This window comes from Achroia grisella, unplaced genomic scaffold, assembly GCF_030625045.1.
Source record: "Achroia grisella isolate CSIRO2021 unplaced genomic scaffold, CSIRO_AGI_Agris_v1 utg640, whole genome shotgun sequence".
NCBI lineage: Eukaryota > Metazoa > Arthropoda > Insecta > Lepidoptera > Pyralidae > Achroia > Achroia grisella.
The window spans coordinates 6,900,846-6,915,114 of NW_026712977.1; the positions used below are offsets into that span (position 1 = coordinate 6,900,846).

The 14,269-nt window shown below is 29.2% G+C and overlaps 1 protein-coding gene across 1 annotated transcript; it reads left to right on the plus strand.

The window, feature by feature from the left end:
* Window positions 1-542: 542 nt before the first annotated feature.
* On the plus strand, window positions 543-13,935 carry LOC131849328 (ras-specific guanine nucleotide-releasing factor RalGPS2). Its single transcript, XM_059199367.1, has 12 exons — window positions 543-614; window positions 2,062-2,195; window positions 2,763-3,039; window positions 3,897-4,060; window positions 4,246-4,388; window positions 4,758-4,968; window positions 5,634-5,843; window positions 6,532-6,585; window positions 12,412-12,549; window positions 12,892-13,056; window positions 13,565-13,702; window positions 13,833-13,935. Exons 1-12 carry the CDS (start codon window positions 564-566, stop codon window positions 13,933-13,935), a joined length of 1,788 nt encoding a protein of 595 aa, XP_059055350.1. The 5' UTR covers window positions 543-563.
* Window positions 13,936-14,269: the final 334 nt, after the last annotated feature.

The following is a 14,269-nucleotide window of genomic DNA, read 5'->3' on the forward strand; positions in this document are numbered from 1 at the left end:
ATCTATGATCTATAATTATTTGCTTATATAGAAGCCAGAAACTATAGAGACATACATTATGAACTAAAATGTCATAAATGAATTTTCATTTATTTGATTTAAAAATCCGGTGTCTTATACCCAAACGAATTAATAGAATGCACTTTTAGTGTAAAAACTAGAAATGAACACATTGGTAAGTAATTTATACAATTATTTTTAGGTTGCAAGTAGATGTAAATTATATATAATTCATGCGTCCAATAATAGATTGTATAAAATTTACCGATACTTAAATATTTTAATTATTATGCTAGATTTTGCCACTCGGCAATGGATGTTTCTATTATTTTGCATTATTTGCAACCTGGGTATGTAAAGTTACGTTTTTGTGATCCCAATATTCAATAATGTACTGTTGCGTTAATGAACCCTTTGTTTACAGGCTTAATTTGAAAGACATTAAGTAATTATTTGTCTAAACATAATCTGATTGAATTTCAAATATATAGTACAGTATAATAATTGATTGTTAGAAGTGACAACAATCCTTCTGGCTAAAGTATGTTGTGTATTTCATCGAAATGCCCAGGGATATTTTAAGTGATAGTCTTGCTGTACTGAGAATTGTAGAGGTATGTATGTGATATTATATGTACTTTTTATCAGAATAGTGCATCTTCCTGCGCTTACAGTATCCACTGTCCTGGCAACTGCACAGCATGGCATTATGTGGTTGAAGTTAGTCTAGAGAGACCATTGTGATAAATTCACTAGGAATTTATCACCATGGTATCACTTGATAGAATATATTGCTAGTTAGAGCTCTAATTCCCATTACTAAAAATCACCACCAATATTGTAAGTATCAAAGGTAACCCTCCACTTCAAGTATTATTTTGATACAAGATTTCATAATATGAAACCTGTACTATTTATGAGAATGAAACTATTATTATACCCGCAGACATCAGTATTCTCAGTTGCATAATTGCTGATGTTTATTATGTTGTGATCCTGTTTACTGGCATTGTTTTTCCCCAGTAAAACAAACATGAAAGAAATTTTATAATATCTTCCTAAGCAATATGATATAGCCGAACAGTCTTCTTTTACAAAGAGTTTTTCACAAATAAGTCTTTTGATATAAAGGACTAGATATGGTAGTGAAATTATATGGCTTGGAAAAATGACATTCTTTGAGAATATTCCAGGACTAACAACGAGTAATAAGAACTTGATGTTCATGGTACTGTTCTAGGTCATGGTAGTTCTCTATTTTTCTTTAGGTGTTGGGTGCCACTTTCCATGAAGTGGGCTGTTTACTTGGTTACACTTCTAGTTATCTATAAAAAAATATACATTACCATTGGAATATCATGTTTATTATGTTTCTTTAGAAGCTCTATAAATTTCTTTTTTTAACTATTTATACTTAGAAAATATGTAGTTAAAAAGTTCTTTTGTGTTATTATACTTTATATCACATCCGTTTAGTCTGATATGTTTGTCACTTCCCTTCCTTATCATTATAAATGGAATCTACTGTGGCATGCTTACAAAATAAATAACTTTGCTCTGAATAAATTTGTTTACTTGCCTATATCATCTCTATATATATATGCAGTTTACTGGTATTAAAAATCTTGATTAAATTTTTTTAAAGACTAAGACACAGCAACTGTGTCTTAGTCTTTAAAAATATTGGGATTAAAGACAAAGTTATATCAATATTTAAAAGGAATGATGAATTAGTTAACAAAAATTCCATATATGCAGATATTTACAAATTACTTTTATTGTTTTTTATTAAATAATTATTCAGTTATTAATTAAATATACTTGAATCTATCATACTATTAGTAAATTTTCTTGGAACAAGACTAAAAGATCGTAATTGATCATTTTTATTAATAAACACTAAAAATTGATTTTTTTGAAAACTATTGAATATTACTATACATAAATATATGTATTACAGAATATGTCTACATCTATTGGTTTATTTGTATACATAGGTATGAAACAAATAATGTATTTACTTAAAAACAAAGTAAGAATTATAATGACTTTTTTTTGCAGCATGAGGATGAAGATAAATGGCCATTAGAAGACAAGCCACCAAGCAAGCAAAATAATAAGAAACTAGTAAATGTTCCATTAAATAGCCAACAGTCTTATACTAAAGATGATTGTGCTTGTTATTATAATTATGGGTAAGTGAAAAGTTTATGAAATTTGTTTATACTGTCTATACATATGTAAATATATATACTTTTATTTATTATGAATGTGAAATTTTGTGATCTTTTCACTTATAAATGGCTGAATAAACATAGGCTATCCTTTGATTAAAATAGCATACTCAGCTGCAGAAAAAGAATTGCTTGACTAATTGCAATCAGTTTTCTTCGAATTTTATGTTATAGAATTTCAATTCTCTGTTCTTATTATGTGATAGTGAAAGTGTAAAAAGGTTAGATATAGATGTCAGTATTTGAATTTATATATCTGTGTATGAATTTATGTAACTTGACTACATTAATATCTCTTGAGAGGACTGGTAATTTACATAATATTTTAAATATGAAATTGGATAAGATATTGTTTTAATAACAATACCTGAATGTATATATAAAAAAAATCATGTTCATAATTTTGTTTAAAAAGTATAAAATATTGTATTGTTGCCAATAGACTCAATATTATGTATATGTACCAACAGATTGTTTGATTTGTGGCAAATATGTATATAGCTTATAAACACTTAATTTTATTTTCAGTCATGGTGAAGGTGTGGGTAATAGACAACTTGATCCGATATATCAGTACAAGACTAGCAGTCTACCGGCAGCCACTTCAATTACCCAATCATGGGATGACATAGTTTGCTCTGCTTTACGGTTATCTCCTGAAGATATAGCAAATCAACTTACTTTACTTGATTTGCCATGTTTTAAATCTATTCAGCCCGAGGAACTGACAACATGTGGCTGGAATAAATTAAATAAATTAATAGAGTCCCCTAATGTTGTAGCATTTACAAAACGATTCAATAGGGTAAGTCATTTTTGTTGTTAACTGATTTACATAATTTGAAAGAGTTGTAAATAAAAGTAGGGACTTGTTTACAAATAATAGGCCACATTGTGAATGACAATTGTATCATGTCTTAATATAGCTGATATGGCAGTTTAGCAAAATGTCGGCGCCCGTGCTGTGTATTCAGATGACACGAAAGAAATTCCGTAAGTCAAGACGAGTAATACTGGTTAAACAACGAAAGGGGAGTCATGCATATTTGTCTGGATCTGGATTCATGGTCATTTACATCCAGGCCAACATTAACTGACATTGGACAATATAATTACAGGAACATGAAAAGGGCCTGAAAAGAATAGGTTATGAAAAGTCTTGTTAATTCAAACTGGTTCCAAATAACTGGTATTGGAATCGGATTTTATTTTATTATATCCTCTATAATAATAATAACCTTGGACAATTCACACTGCTCTAGTCTCTAGCTAAGCAGAGCTTGTCTTATGGGTAACTTATATAAAAACATAAATACATTTATCTTGTAAATATGCTACATAATATATTTAGAAAACACCCAGACCAATACAAACAATCTTAATGTTTCCAACATTTATGGAATTGAACCTGTAATTATCGGAATTGAGGTGTGCTAAACCGCTACATTAAGGAGGCTGTTAATTCCTATATATTGACATTTTAAAGTAAACTTTTTGTAGTGATACATTCACCGAAATGAGAATAATGATAATTTGGACTGTTTCCTAATTATAATTTTCTTGATTTTTTATTACAATAATAATTAAATCTATGATAATACATACATTCAGTGATGGTACAACATGGTGTCATGTTTAGTGCTTATATAATAATTGTTTTAGGTGAGTTTTTGGACCGTACAAGAAATATTAAATGGGCAGTCACCTAAAGCAAGAGCAGAAACACTTGCACATTTTATAAAAGTAGCAAAAAAGTTACATGATCTTAACAATTTACATTCTCTGTTTGCTGTTATCTCAGCTTTGCATAGTGCTAGTATATATCGGTAAGTATATTTAACTGTGTTTACCAACTTTTAGCATTACAGTAACAAGTTTCTTAGAAATAACTTTTATATGGATTCACATACAATGACATTGATTGTCTTATATGCTTACATACATTTCTTATTTCATTCCCTTCAATTTGTATTTTTTGTATAATATGTCTTAATTATGTCTCTTTGCACAGACTCACAAAAACGTGGGCTTGCTTGTCTAAAAAAGATAAACAACAGTTTGACAAGCTTGCAGAATTATTTGGCGAAAAGGATAATTGGACTGCCTTGAGAGAATATTTAAAATCAATATCATTGCCTTGCATACCCTATCTTGGTAAGCGATATTTGTACAATTAAATTATAATTTTATGAAAGTATATTATTACCCAAGTGCATGTTGTAATCGAAAATATTCTATGTTTGCATAGGACTCAAAAATATTTAATTACTAGTAGCAGTAGTTAATCTACTAACCAAATATATGAACCAAAAGTTTATTGGAATGAAAGATGACTTTCACTTGAAAGAGATGACTTTCATAGACTTACTTGTTTAGTTGTCATTTCCCTCCTATTTCTAGATTCATCATTGTTCCATTCATCTGGCATGTTAAACTTTTTATGTATTTTTTTTTACTTTAAGTATTAAAGACTGAATGAAAAGTTTATCATAGTTGCATTTGTAATGTGTTTGAAATTTTCAGGTATTTTTCTGACAGATCTAGTTTATATATCGATTGCACATCCAGTTGGATCTCCTCATCGGATTGCTAAAATGGCTGTAGTGTTGAAAGCTCTAGAAAGATATCAGCAATCAGAGTATGAAATTGCACCTTTAACACATGTAGCCAATTATTTAAACAGTGTTCGTTACATAGAAGAACTACAGAAATTTCTTGAAGATGATCAATACAAGTAAGTTTATTGTGTAATATTCAATTATTACACCATAGTTAAAGAAATATTGAAATTAAAAGCAATAAAATAATGTTTAATAATTATTATTTTAGTAGCTACTTTGATTGTTTTTGTTTGAATACTTATAGGTGTTAGGATATCCGTTTTGACAAAGTTTTCACATGATGGATAGCTTTACCGTAAATGTATTTATGTAGTATAATACAGTAATTAAATAACGGTTCTATGTTTCGCTTTCTATAAAATATAATAAATAATTCTGATATCTAGCCATATGTACTGACATATGGCTAGATATCAGAATTATTTTCCAATTTTCTTGTTTTAGCACAAGATTGGAATTTCTTTAGTGAAACTCGATGTTTTACTTATTTAGACATTTAATATAATAAAATTGTACAGAGCAAGAATCACTTGTGTAAAATGGCCGAGTTAGTAGTACAACCTATTGTAGTTTGTTTCAAAGTAAATTTTAAGTATTAAAAAACATTTCTTTCACCATTCCTATTTCATTGAAATTTCAATACAACTATTAAGAATAATATTACTATATTAAATATTATTATTATTATTGTTTCATTAAACTAGAATAGAGGTTAATGTAAATTTTATTTACAATCGTTCTGTGATGAGATTTTAGTTTCTGACATTTGTTGTTTCAGATTGTCATTAAAACTCGAACCTCCATCGCCTATTGGTAGTTGTTCAGGATCAAAAGAATCTGTGAAAGAAATTCTACCGCCAGGATCGTCCACACCTTATTCTCTTTCACCTTCACATCGACTTGGATCTGGGTCCTTACGACTCCAAGGATCATTTAATCAGTCCAAGTTTATACCGACGCACCGAAAATGTCGTTCACTGGGATCCAAGTATGTTAATCGCTGTTGTTTTTGTATTATTATTTTTTATAACATGAGCAATTGAGCAATAATGCTATTAATATAGTATTTTTTCTAATACTTACACCAAGTGCAAGTGCTACTATCTCATTTTTCTCCTGAAGTTTAGTTCAATATCATATTTTAAATTTTTCTGTTTGATGCCTCACTGCATTTTTGTATTATGTTACAATGGTTAAATACAGACACAAATACTACTAACACTATACAAATAGTAATATGTGTGGTTTTGGTTATAAGCATTCCTGTGTCTAGACATTTATGTTAGTATCTTATGATAGTGATTACTAGAATTACATATTATTATTTATATATGTATTATTATCCGTAATTCCAGTATTATATATTATATATACATATACATATATGTCAAATATTTAGTTCTGATTTGGTGTAATATTATCCAATCAACAGTTTTAAAATTTTATAAGTTAGGTTACAGTGCAATTAAATATATTACATAGGATTCCAACCTCGTAAATGGAAATAAAATATGCAATGTTGCCTTTTGTTACGTTATAAATGTCTGATACCTGCCTGTCAAATAATTTACTGTACTAGAAAATGTTTCCTTGGTTTTGTAAGGTTTTATTCGTAATTATATTTTTATATAGCACTTTATTTATGTACAATTTTTTCCTTGGCGATCGGTACATAGGTTTCGTAGTGCGAGCTTGCCGAGAAATTTTCACAAGGTCAATTTTGGTGTGGGGTGAGTGATTTATTATGGTTCATGGAAACCATGGCTTGTATTGTGGTATTGTGTAGATATGGATAAGTATTGAAGATATTAGTGTTATAGGTCTTAAATGAGCATGTTTTGTGCTAGTTCGCGAATACAACGGATAATAAACAAAATGGCATTCTAGACATATGCATTATAAATTTATATATCTAATATCTACCTACATTGCGTATGTGCATGGTATATTTTTACATATATATATACAGAGTTAGTCGGAAAGGATATACTAAGCCGCAAGAAAATAAAAGTACACTTAGCAACGAACGACTTTTATAAATCGACAACATTCCCTGAAACCCTATAAATGTTACGAGAAAAAAGGGTTCAAAGGTTTAGTATAGAAATACAGTAATAACAACAGACACGGCCTTAAAATAAGCTGTTCTATTTTAAGGTCAAGAATATTATAGTCTATAGAATTCGCCAAATAAATGGCCGATTCATTAATAAACTTTTACGGTTACCGTACTTCGAATAGAAGTGTTGCCAATTAACAAAATCTCTTAACACTTTGGAAACTATTTTACTTTCCCGAATACATACCAACATATTTTATTGACTACGTTTAAAATTGCATTCTCAATCACTAATTACGTGGGCCTTTTATTATTCGTATAAAGTGTTCGTTTAGATAACCATTTAAGTGTCAACATGAAAGTGAGCATACAAACAATAATAATTAAAAATGATTAATTTTCAATTATTATTGTTTTACGATTTTCTCTAAAAGATAACATAAAATAGTAGAGTTTTTAGTCCCACTGTCAGCGATAACATCTATCATATCAAATTCTACAAAGTATCGTTATAACTATTTGGATATTAATTCCTGATGAATTCGTTAGTATAGCCCAATTCATGTGACATCGTCATCATCTATCATTCTTTACGGGCATTGAGGTCGGTGTCGGTCGGTGAGCGTAGGTTACGTAGTGTTACGTCTGTTACATTATTAGACATAGTCTTTGTGTATCGTATTATATGGTTGCCGATTCTTTGTAAAAAATATCAATTCGATTTTAATTTGAAAATAAAATAACTTAAAAAGAAAACAAAATAAAAGAACTACACAGAAAGAATTAGTTATTAGGTATATATTACTGTACTTAGCTTACAGCTTAGCATTTCCTTTTTCCGACTAAAAATGTATACACATATATATATATAATATTTTACACTAATGCGATATTGCATTTATTATTTTCCATTAAAATTTGAAGTGCTCTCTTTAAACGATAAGGATGATACTAGATATTTCGTCGGTTTATTAAAAAAAGAGCATTCGTTACTAAAATTTCGCGTCAGCTACATTTTAGTTAATTTTCAAACACAATTAGACAAAGAGTACTTTACGTAAAAAAAAAAAAGAAAAACGCTCTTGTTATGAACTACTACAGCAATTGTACAATTCGATACTTAAAAATATTTTGTTAAAATGAAATGTGGTAATTTTGTGTACAACATGTTTATAATTATCATCATTCACTTTAATTGTAATAACCAATCGGAAATATTCATGATATAAATGTTTAACTGTATTTGATTATTGACAGATAAAGTATACTGCGATGTTTCGGTAGTGATGCTCTTATATTTCAATTAATTTGCGCTTTGTCTTAATTATGCGTAGAACATCGAGCATTATAACTCTTTTATGAATTAAATATATACGCTATTTATATATTATACGTATTTATATTTATAGTAAACAAATAATAGGTACAGTATTGGAGTTTTATCTTTTTGATAGATTGCACTTTATCGCGCAATAGTGTTAAAACGTGGCTATAAAATTAATTACGATAATTATTGACAAGATTTTATTATTTGCTATTATAGATGCTTTTTGTTAATTAGAATGTTCAGGTAAATATTTGCTGATTTAAATAGTAAAATGGCATTGTACTGATATTGTTTATAAGTAGCGTCATTTGATTACTGTCTTTGCAAATTAGAAACATTAAAATAGTAAACTGTTTATTTAGGAAGCGAATTTGAATTTGGAATTTTTTTTTTATATTTATTTATTGTTATTATAATTTGATACGTAGTTGCTATCCAAATAATAATAATAATATATCGTTTGCGATTTGTGGGAATTTAGTATGCTTCAATGGTTAAGATCAAGACAAATTAAATTACTAGATTCCATGTAGCACAGAATACTGGAAAACATAATCGTAGTATTAATACGTGAAGCAAAAATAAGTACCCTTTTGTGTGTTTTATGCAAATGGCGCGGCCGGAGTATAAAATGTCGCACACTTACAGTTTATAAAGATGAGTATAGAATATTAATATTCTATAAATTATGCATAAAATACATAATGATCATATAAAACAACGTTACATTCACTACTATGTATTTGACACGCATATGTACTCTTTTTTTATTGCTACTGTCAGTGCCTGTGATTATAGAAGCATTGCCTTCGACAATAGGACCTTAATACTTATAATTTAAATTAATTATAGTCGAATTTCGACAACTAGGCATCCACTAGTTTATATAATTCCCTAATAATTATATTATTCAAAGACTGTAGTAGTCTTTCAAGAGTAGTACCAATAAAACTGCAGGTATCATCAACAGAAGATAAGCCAGTTACTACCTAGCCGTATTATACTACAACATGTCTAGGTAGTAACTGGCAAGTAGCATTCTAAATTATATAGAGTCGTAAAGTTAGTAAAAGCCAAGCCAGATTTACTACATATAAAACCGGGAAAAGTGAAAATGTTAAAATAAAATTTTATCTCGTTACTGCGTAGTTTGTATGAAGGGTTTAAAGATTATTTTAAATTTAAATCTTGGCGAATTTGTGCTTTAATCTGGATGCAACCTTTACGACTACCAAACATTTGTTGTGTAATGTGTGTAACAGGTTTATTCAATGCCATTTTGGGGTTGATAACTCAACTGTATAAATTTTGTGGATGTTCTGAATAAAACTTTTGAACAACCTATGTATGCTTAAATCTTTAGAACTACGCAACGGATTTTTAAGCGGTTTTTTTTAAATAGATAAAGTGCTTCTAGAGGACGGTTTATATATAGGTATAATACATTTACACCCGTGCGAAGCCAGGGCTAGTATTTTTTTTAGTGAATGATAATGGAATGATGCTCCCATCTGCGCTAACGGTTTACGCTGGCGGGGCACCAGTGGAGGATGATAAGATGAACATGAAGTCAGGTCAGTTAGCCCATCGTGATAAATTCTCCGGGAATTTATCACGATGGTTTCCAGGGGGAACCGCGTGGAGGTCAACCTGACATGGTACATTGTTAGCAATGGGATCATCAGTCCACATTACTAACAATCCCCTTCACCCCCAGGGCTAGTATTACCAGCTAGTATTATTATATAAATATGTAAAAAATAAACAAATTAAAAAGGCATTTATTTAGGACATTTTAGTCACTGCAGGGCAGGTTTTTTGTATTAATATTTTTTACCGTCCCGTTCAGTGTATAATATAAAATACACCGTTACTTGTAAGTTGTTACAAGTACCTAACGGTGTAGCTGATTACACATCCCTTTCTAACCACACAGTGGGCCCGTATCTAAAAATATTTGCAGTCGTCGTTACGTGAAAGTACTAAAATGTTTACATACTATGTGCTAATCTGATATTATTCATTTAAACTTGACTAATACGACATAATATTCACGTACGCTAACCAGCATGCATGCCATTTTATCGCATTTTTATATTCTTGCCACAATGTTACACTACGTTTAATTATATTTGAAAGCACATTTTGTATGGGAGATAAAAATATGATAGTTCCGGCTATATAAGTACTGTAAACACCGGGACCTCCTGTGTGATGAGAGTGATAATATTATTTTCCAAAAATAGTTATCATCAATCGGAGTAAGAGATGCGAGCGTCAGGTGGGGAAACAATGTTAAGTAAAGTTCTAATGGAATTTGGAATTAATATTTAGAAATGGACAGCCGAGTATTCTTATGAGTATGTATGTTATCGATTAAGTCAGTGGTTTTCAATGTTGATCCACCCTCTTTAAGAAAAAATGGTATAAATGATGAATAATGTTCAGTTAAAGTAGTCATTAGCCCATAGTAGTTGAATATTCGCATTACTGTAAGAAATAAATGGTATGTTTCTATGTTCCTGATAGTAATGCCACCACAACCATAATTCAGTGGTATTGATAATTTAAGAACACTGGCAACCACAGGTAATTCTCATATAATTATGTAAAAACATTTTATTATACCACTAAACATAGTAATGGAAAGCAATGTGAAAAATTGCACAAAAAGCTTTTTAGTTTAAATTGCCTGTTTTTGGCATGTTTAATAAAAAATAATTATAAAGGTAGTTACTAATATAGTGAAAATGTTCTAACCACTGTAACATACAATTATCACTTAGCTTTTGCTTGCGGATTCACATTTTCTGTATGAAGTATTTCTATTGAACGGTCATTACGTAACGCTATAAGCAATATATTTTGTCTTTTATATTTCGCATACTTAATATGTAATTTTGGTATATCTATAGAAAGTGCTCATCTTATTTAATAAGACAAGAATAATAAGTGTAATAATACACATAAAATCATGTTTATTCTAACTTAAGTTCATATAACATCGTACCCGACCTACTTTTTTACTTATGTGTGCTAAAGTATAAGGGAACATATTATATTGCCTGCCTATCTCTTGCTAGGATTGTGAAATATTAGTAAGGGTTTAAAAGCTACTGCTGACTATAATACAAACGTATTATATATAGAATATATAAAAAATATATCATGTATTAATGAAATATCGTTAAAAATGTTTTACTCCAGTTAATTAAGTGAACTTTTTGATATATAATGTAATTATAATACAGTAACTATTTAATTGTTTCTGTAAAAAAATCATACTCCTAAATTACTTTCACTAAATATTTTATTTTTAAGACTGTTTTTAATTCAACCTTTTACACGTATTAATTTTGCCTCTAACTTCAGAATCGAACCCTAGTTAATGATTGTAGGCCAAGTAATCGTTAGGACAAATGACAAAAAACTCAATGGAGTTAGTGTTTTATTCCAGAGTTTTTTTTATAAGCTAGTTGAAATATTTAAATACTTCATTATTATTCATCAATTTTATTTGAATAAGATAAAACTCGGCTTGACACGCTACCGCGTGTCTAGACCCTGTTACTCTTAACCATTGTAGTAAATATAGATATATATATAACATCGTAATATTTGTAAATAATATAAATATATTTAGAAGAAATTTAGAATACAGCAAAATATCATCAAAATATTGCTACAGAACTTAACTTATTAAAATATAACTAAATTTTAATTCTGAAAATATCTTATTCCGAGCACAATCGTCGCTAATAAAAATACACTAGGTCTCTCTTTTATAAAAATACCTGTATATAAATGAGAAAGAATAATATATTTATTGTCATTAAAAAGAAAGCGTTGATTGTTCAAAAAGAATAACGGAAAATGTATTCCGACTAACTTTATAGGCTACAAAATGAAATTTTCCATGTACATCGGCTACGAAGCTACAAGCTCGGAACTCAATGAATGTATACAATTTGATACAAGTTCTGCCAATCGAAACTAGTTGTTTCGTACATTGTTTCGTTCAGGAAATGTAATAATGCTGAATAACATTCCATTCTACTATATTCATATGAATAGAAAAATAGTCGAAGTTGTTGAATGTATATATTATATTATAAAAAACAAATATTTATGGCAGTTATAGCAGGGTGTATAAATAATTTTGTTTTTCAGTATCTTTGGCAAGAACCATGCAGATGATAAAATGGATGAAAAAACACCAGCTGGCTCTGTCAATTTATTAGATGATACGCTACTGGAGTCTCCAGGATCAGTGGCTGGTGATAAATTGTCTTATATTTTACCCAACAGGTATATATTATTTAATAATATTACATTTGAATATTTAATAATGAATTGATATTTTGTACTCAAGACATACAAATATATCCTGTTTATTTTAATGTTAAAATATGTAGGTATGTGTAATTTAAGAAACGTGATATATTATATTAATTTGTCATTGTTTGTGATACATGTTATTAATTTGTCTAAAATAATATAGTGTTTCTTCAATATTATTATAGGAGGAATAATATATTTTTGTAGGAGTCGTCCTGAGAATTCAATTGTTCCATTTCGCATTTATTAGAATCATCTGGAAACCTAAAACATTTAATTACCATATATAACTATTTACGTGGGTGATTTTAGCAATGTATCGAGATCGGAAGATGTGGATTGTGATTACCAGGGATTTGTGAGAAGAAAGACTATCTTAAAGGATAGACGAAAAATATCACTTTCGTCGTGGCAGAGATTTTGGTTGCAGTTATCGGGCAACATTCTAGTATTTTACGCATCTAAGTCATTTAAAGGGTAAGCTTGATAAAGAAAACTGCTTATTAATTCCAATAAGTAGTAGTTTTTTACCCTTCGTAGTAATATATGGAACTGACTTATACATATATATTGTTAGAAAATATTATTATATTATATATTCCTAAAACAAGAAATTACGTCCTTCTTAGTTTAAATTTAAATGTTTATTTAGCTATTGTTAGTGCTTTTAATGTACAGAGGCTACGTATAAAATTTATCGAGTACCGAATGAGCGGTAGATTAAAAAAATATTGTTATGACTATTCAAGAGCGCTTAAATTAAGTTTATTTGAATAAAATGATTTTCTATTCTATTCTATTCTATCATCACGTATGTCTATCATTCCAGTTACATAAAAAAAGACTCAATCGTAAATTGAAATCTATGATAATTTGACTTACAGACTTATTCCTGCTATCATATTAAGTCCAAAAATTATGTTTAATTGTGAAGACGGAGTGTACATTAATTTTTTTTTTTTGATAACTAACAATTTTAATACAGAACGAGTCGAAGTGATTTTCGTACGGAGCGATGCAAGGTCCTTTCTTTGGAGGGCTGGATGGCCAGTTGGGTGGAAGGTGATGCCTCTGATGCTTTTCAACTAATCAACCATCACGCCGGCACTTTGTACAAGTTCAAGTAAGTAGTTATAATAATTTGTGTATAATTTTAATGAGTCACGTAACGTACTATGTATAAGAGTAAAGTTTGCAAAATGAGAATGTTTGTTACATAATTTGGGAGGAACTTCATGTATGATGTTTTTTAGGACTGGATCTGAATCTTCAGCCAAGCAGTGGGTATCAAAAATTGAAAATGTTACAAACAAAATAGTGCAACCTCTACCCGCCAACCTCATGTCGTTCGAATAACGTGTGTGCCTCGTAGGATTTTTATGTTAAGTATATATATATACATATATGTATATATATTTTGATAAAGTGATATTTTGAACAACTTACACAGTATTGTAAACTATTTTGAATTTTGCTTTAAATTTGTGGGTATAAATATTTAACGAAAATATAGTACAATACACCAATCTTGCCAAACCAAAATTTACACTTAATTGTTAACATATGTAATGTTACATTTATTGTTCAGATACTTTTAAAATTAACATGGACCATTACAGTAAGACGATATATTTCAACAGCGTATTAAGTGTTATTTTTATGAATTCCCGGTATATGTCGGTGTTACTTG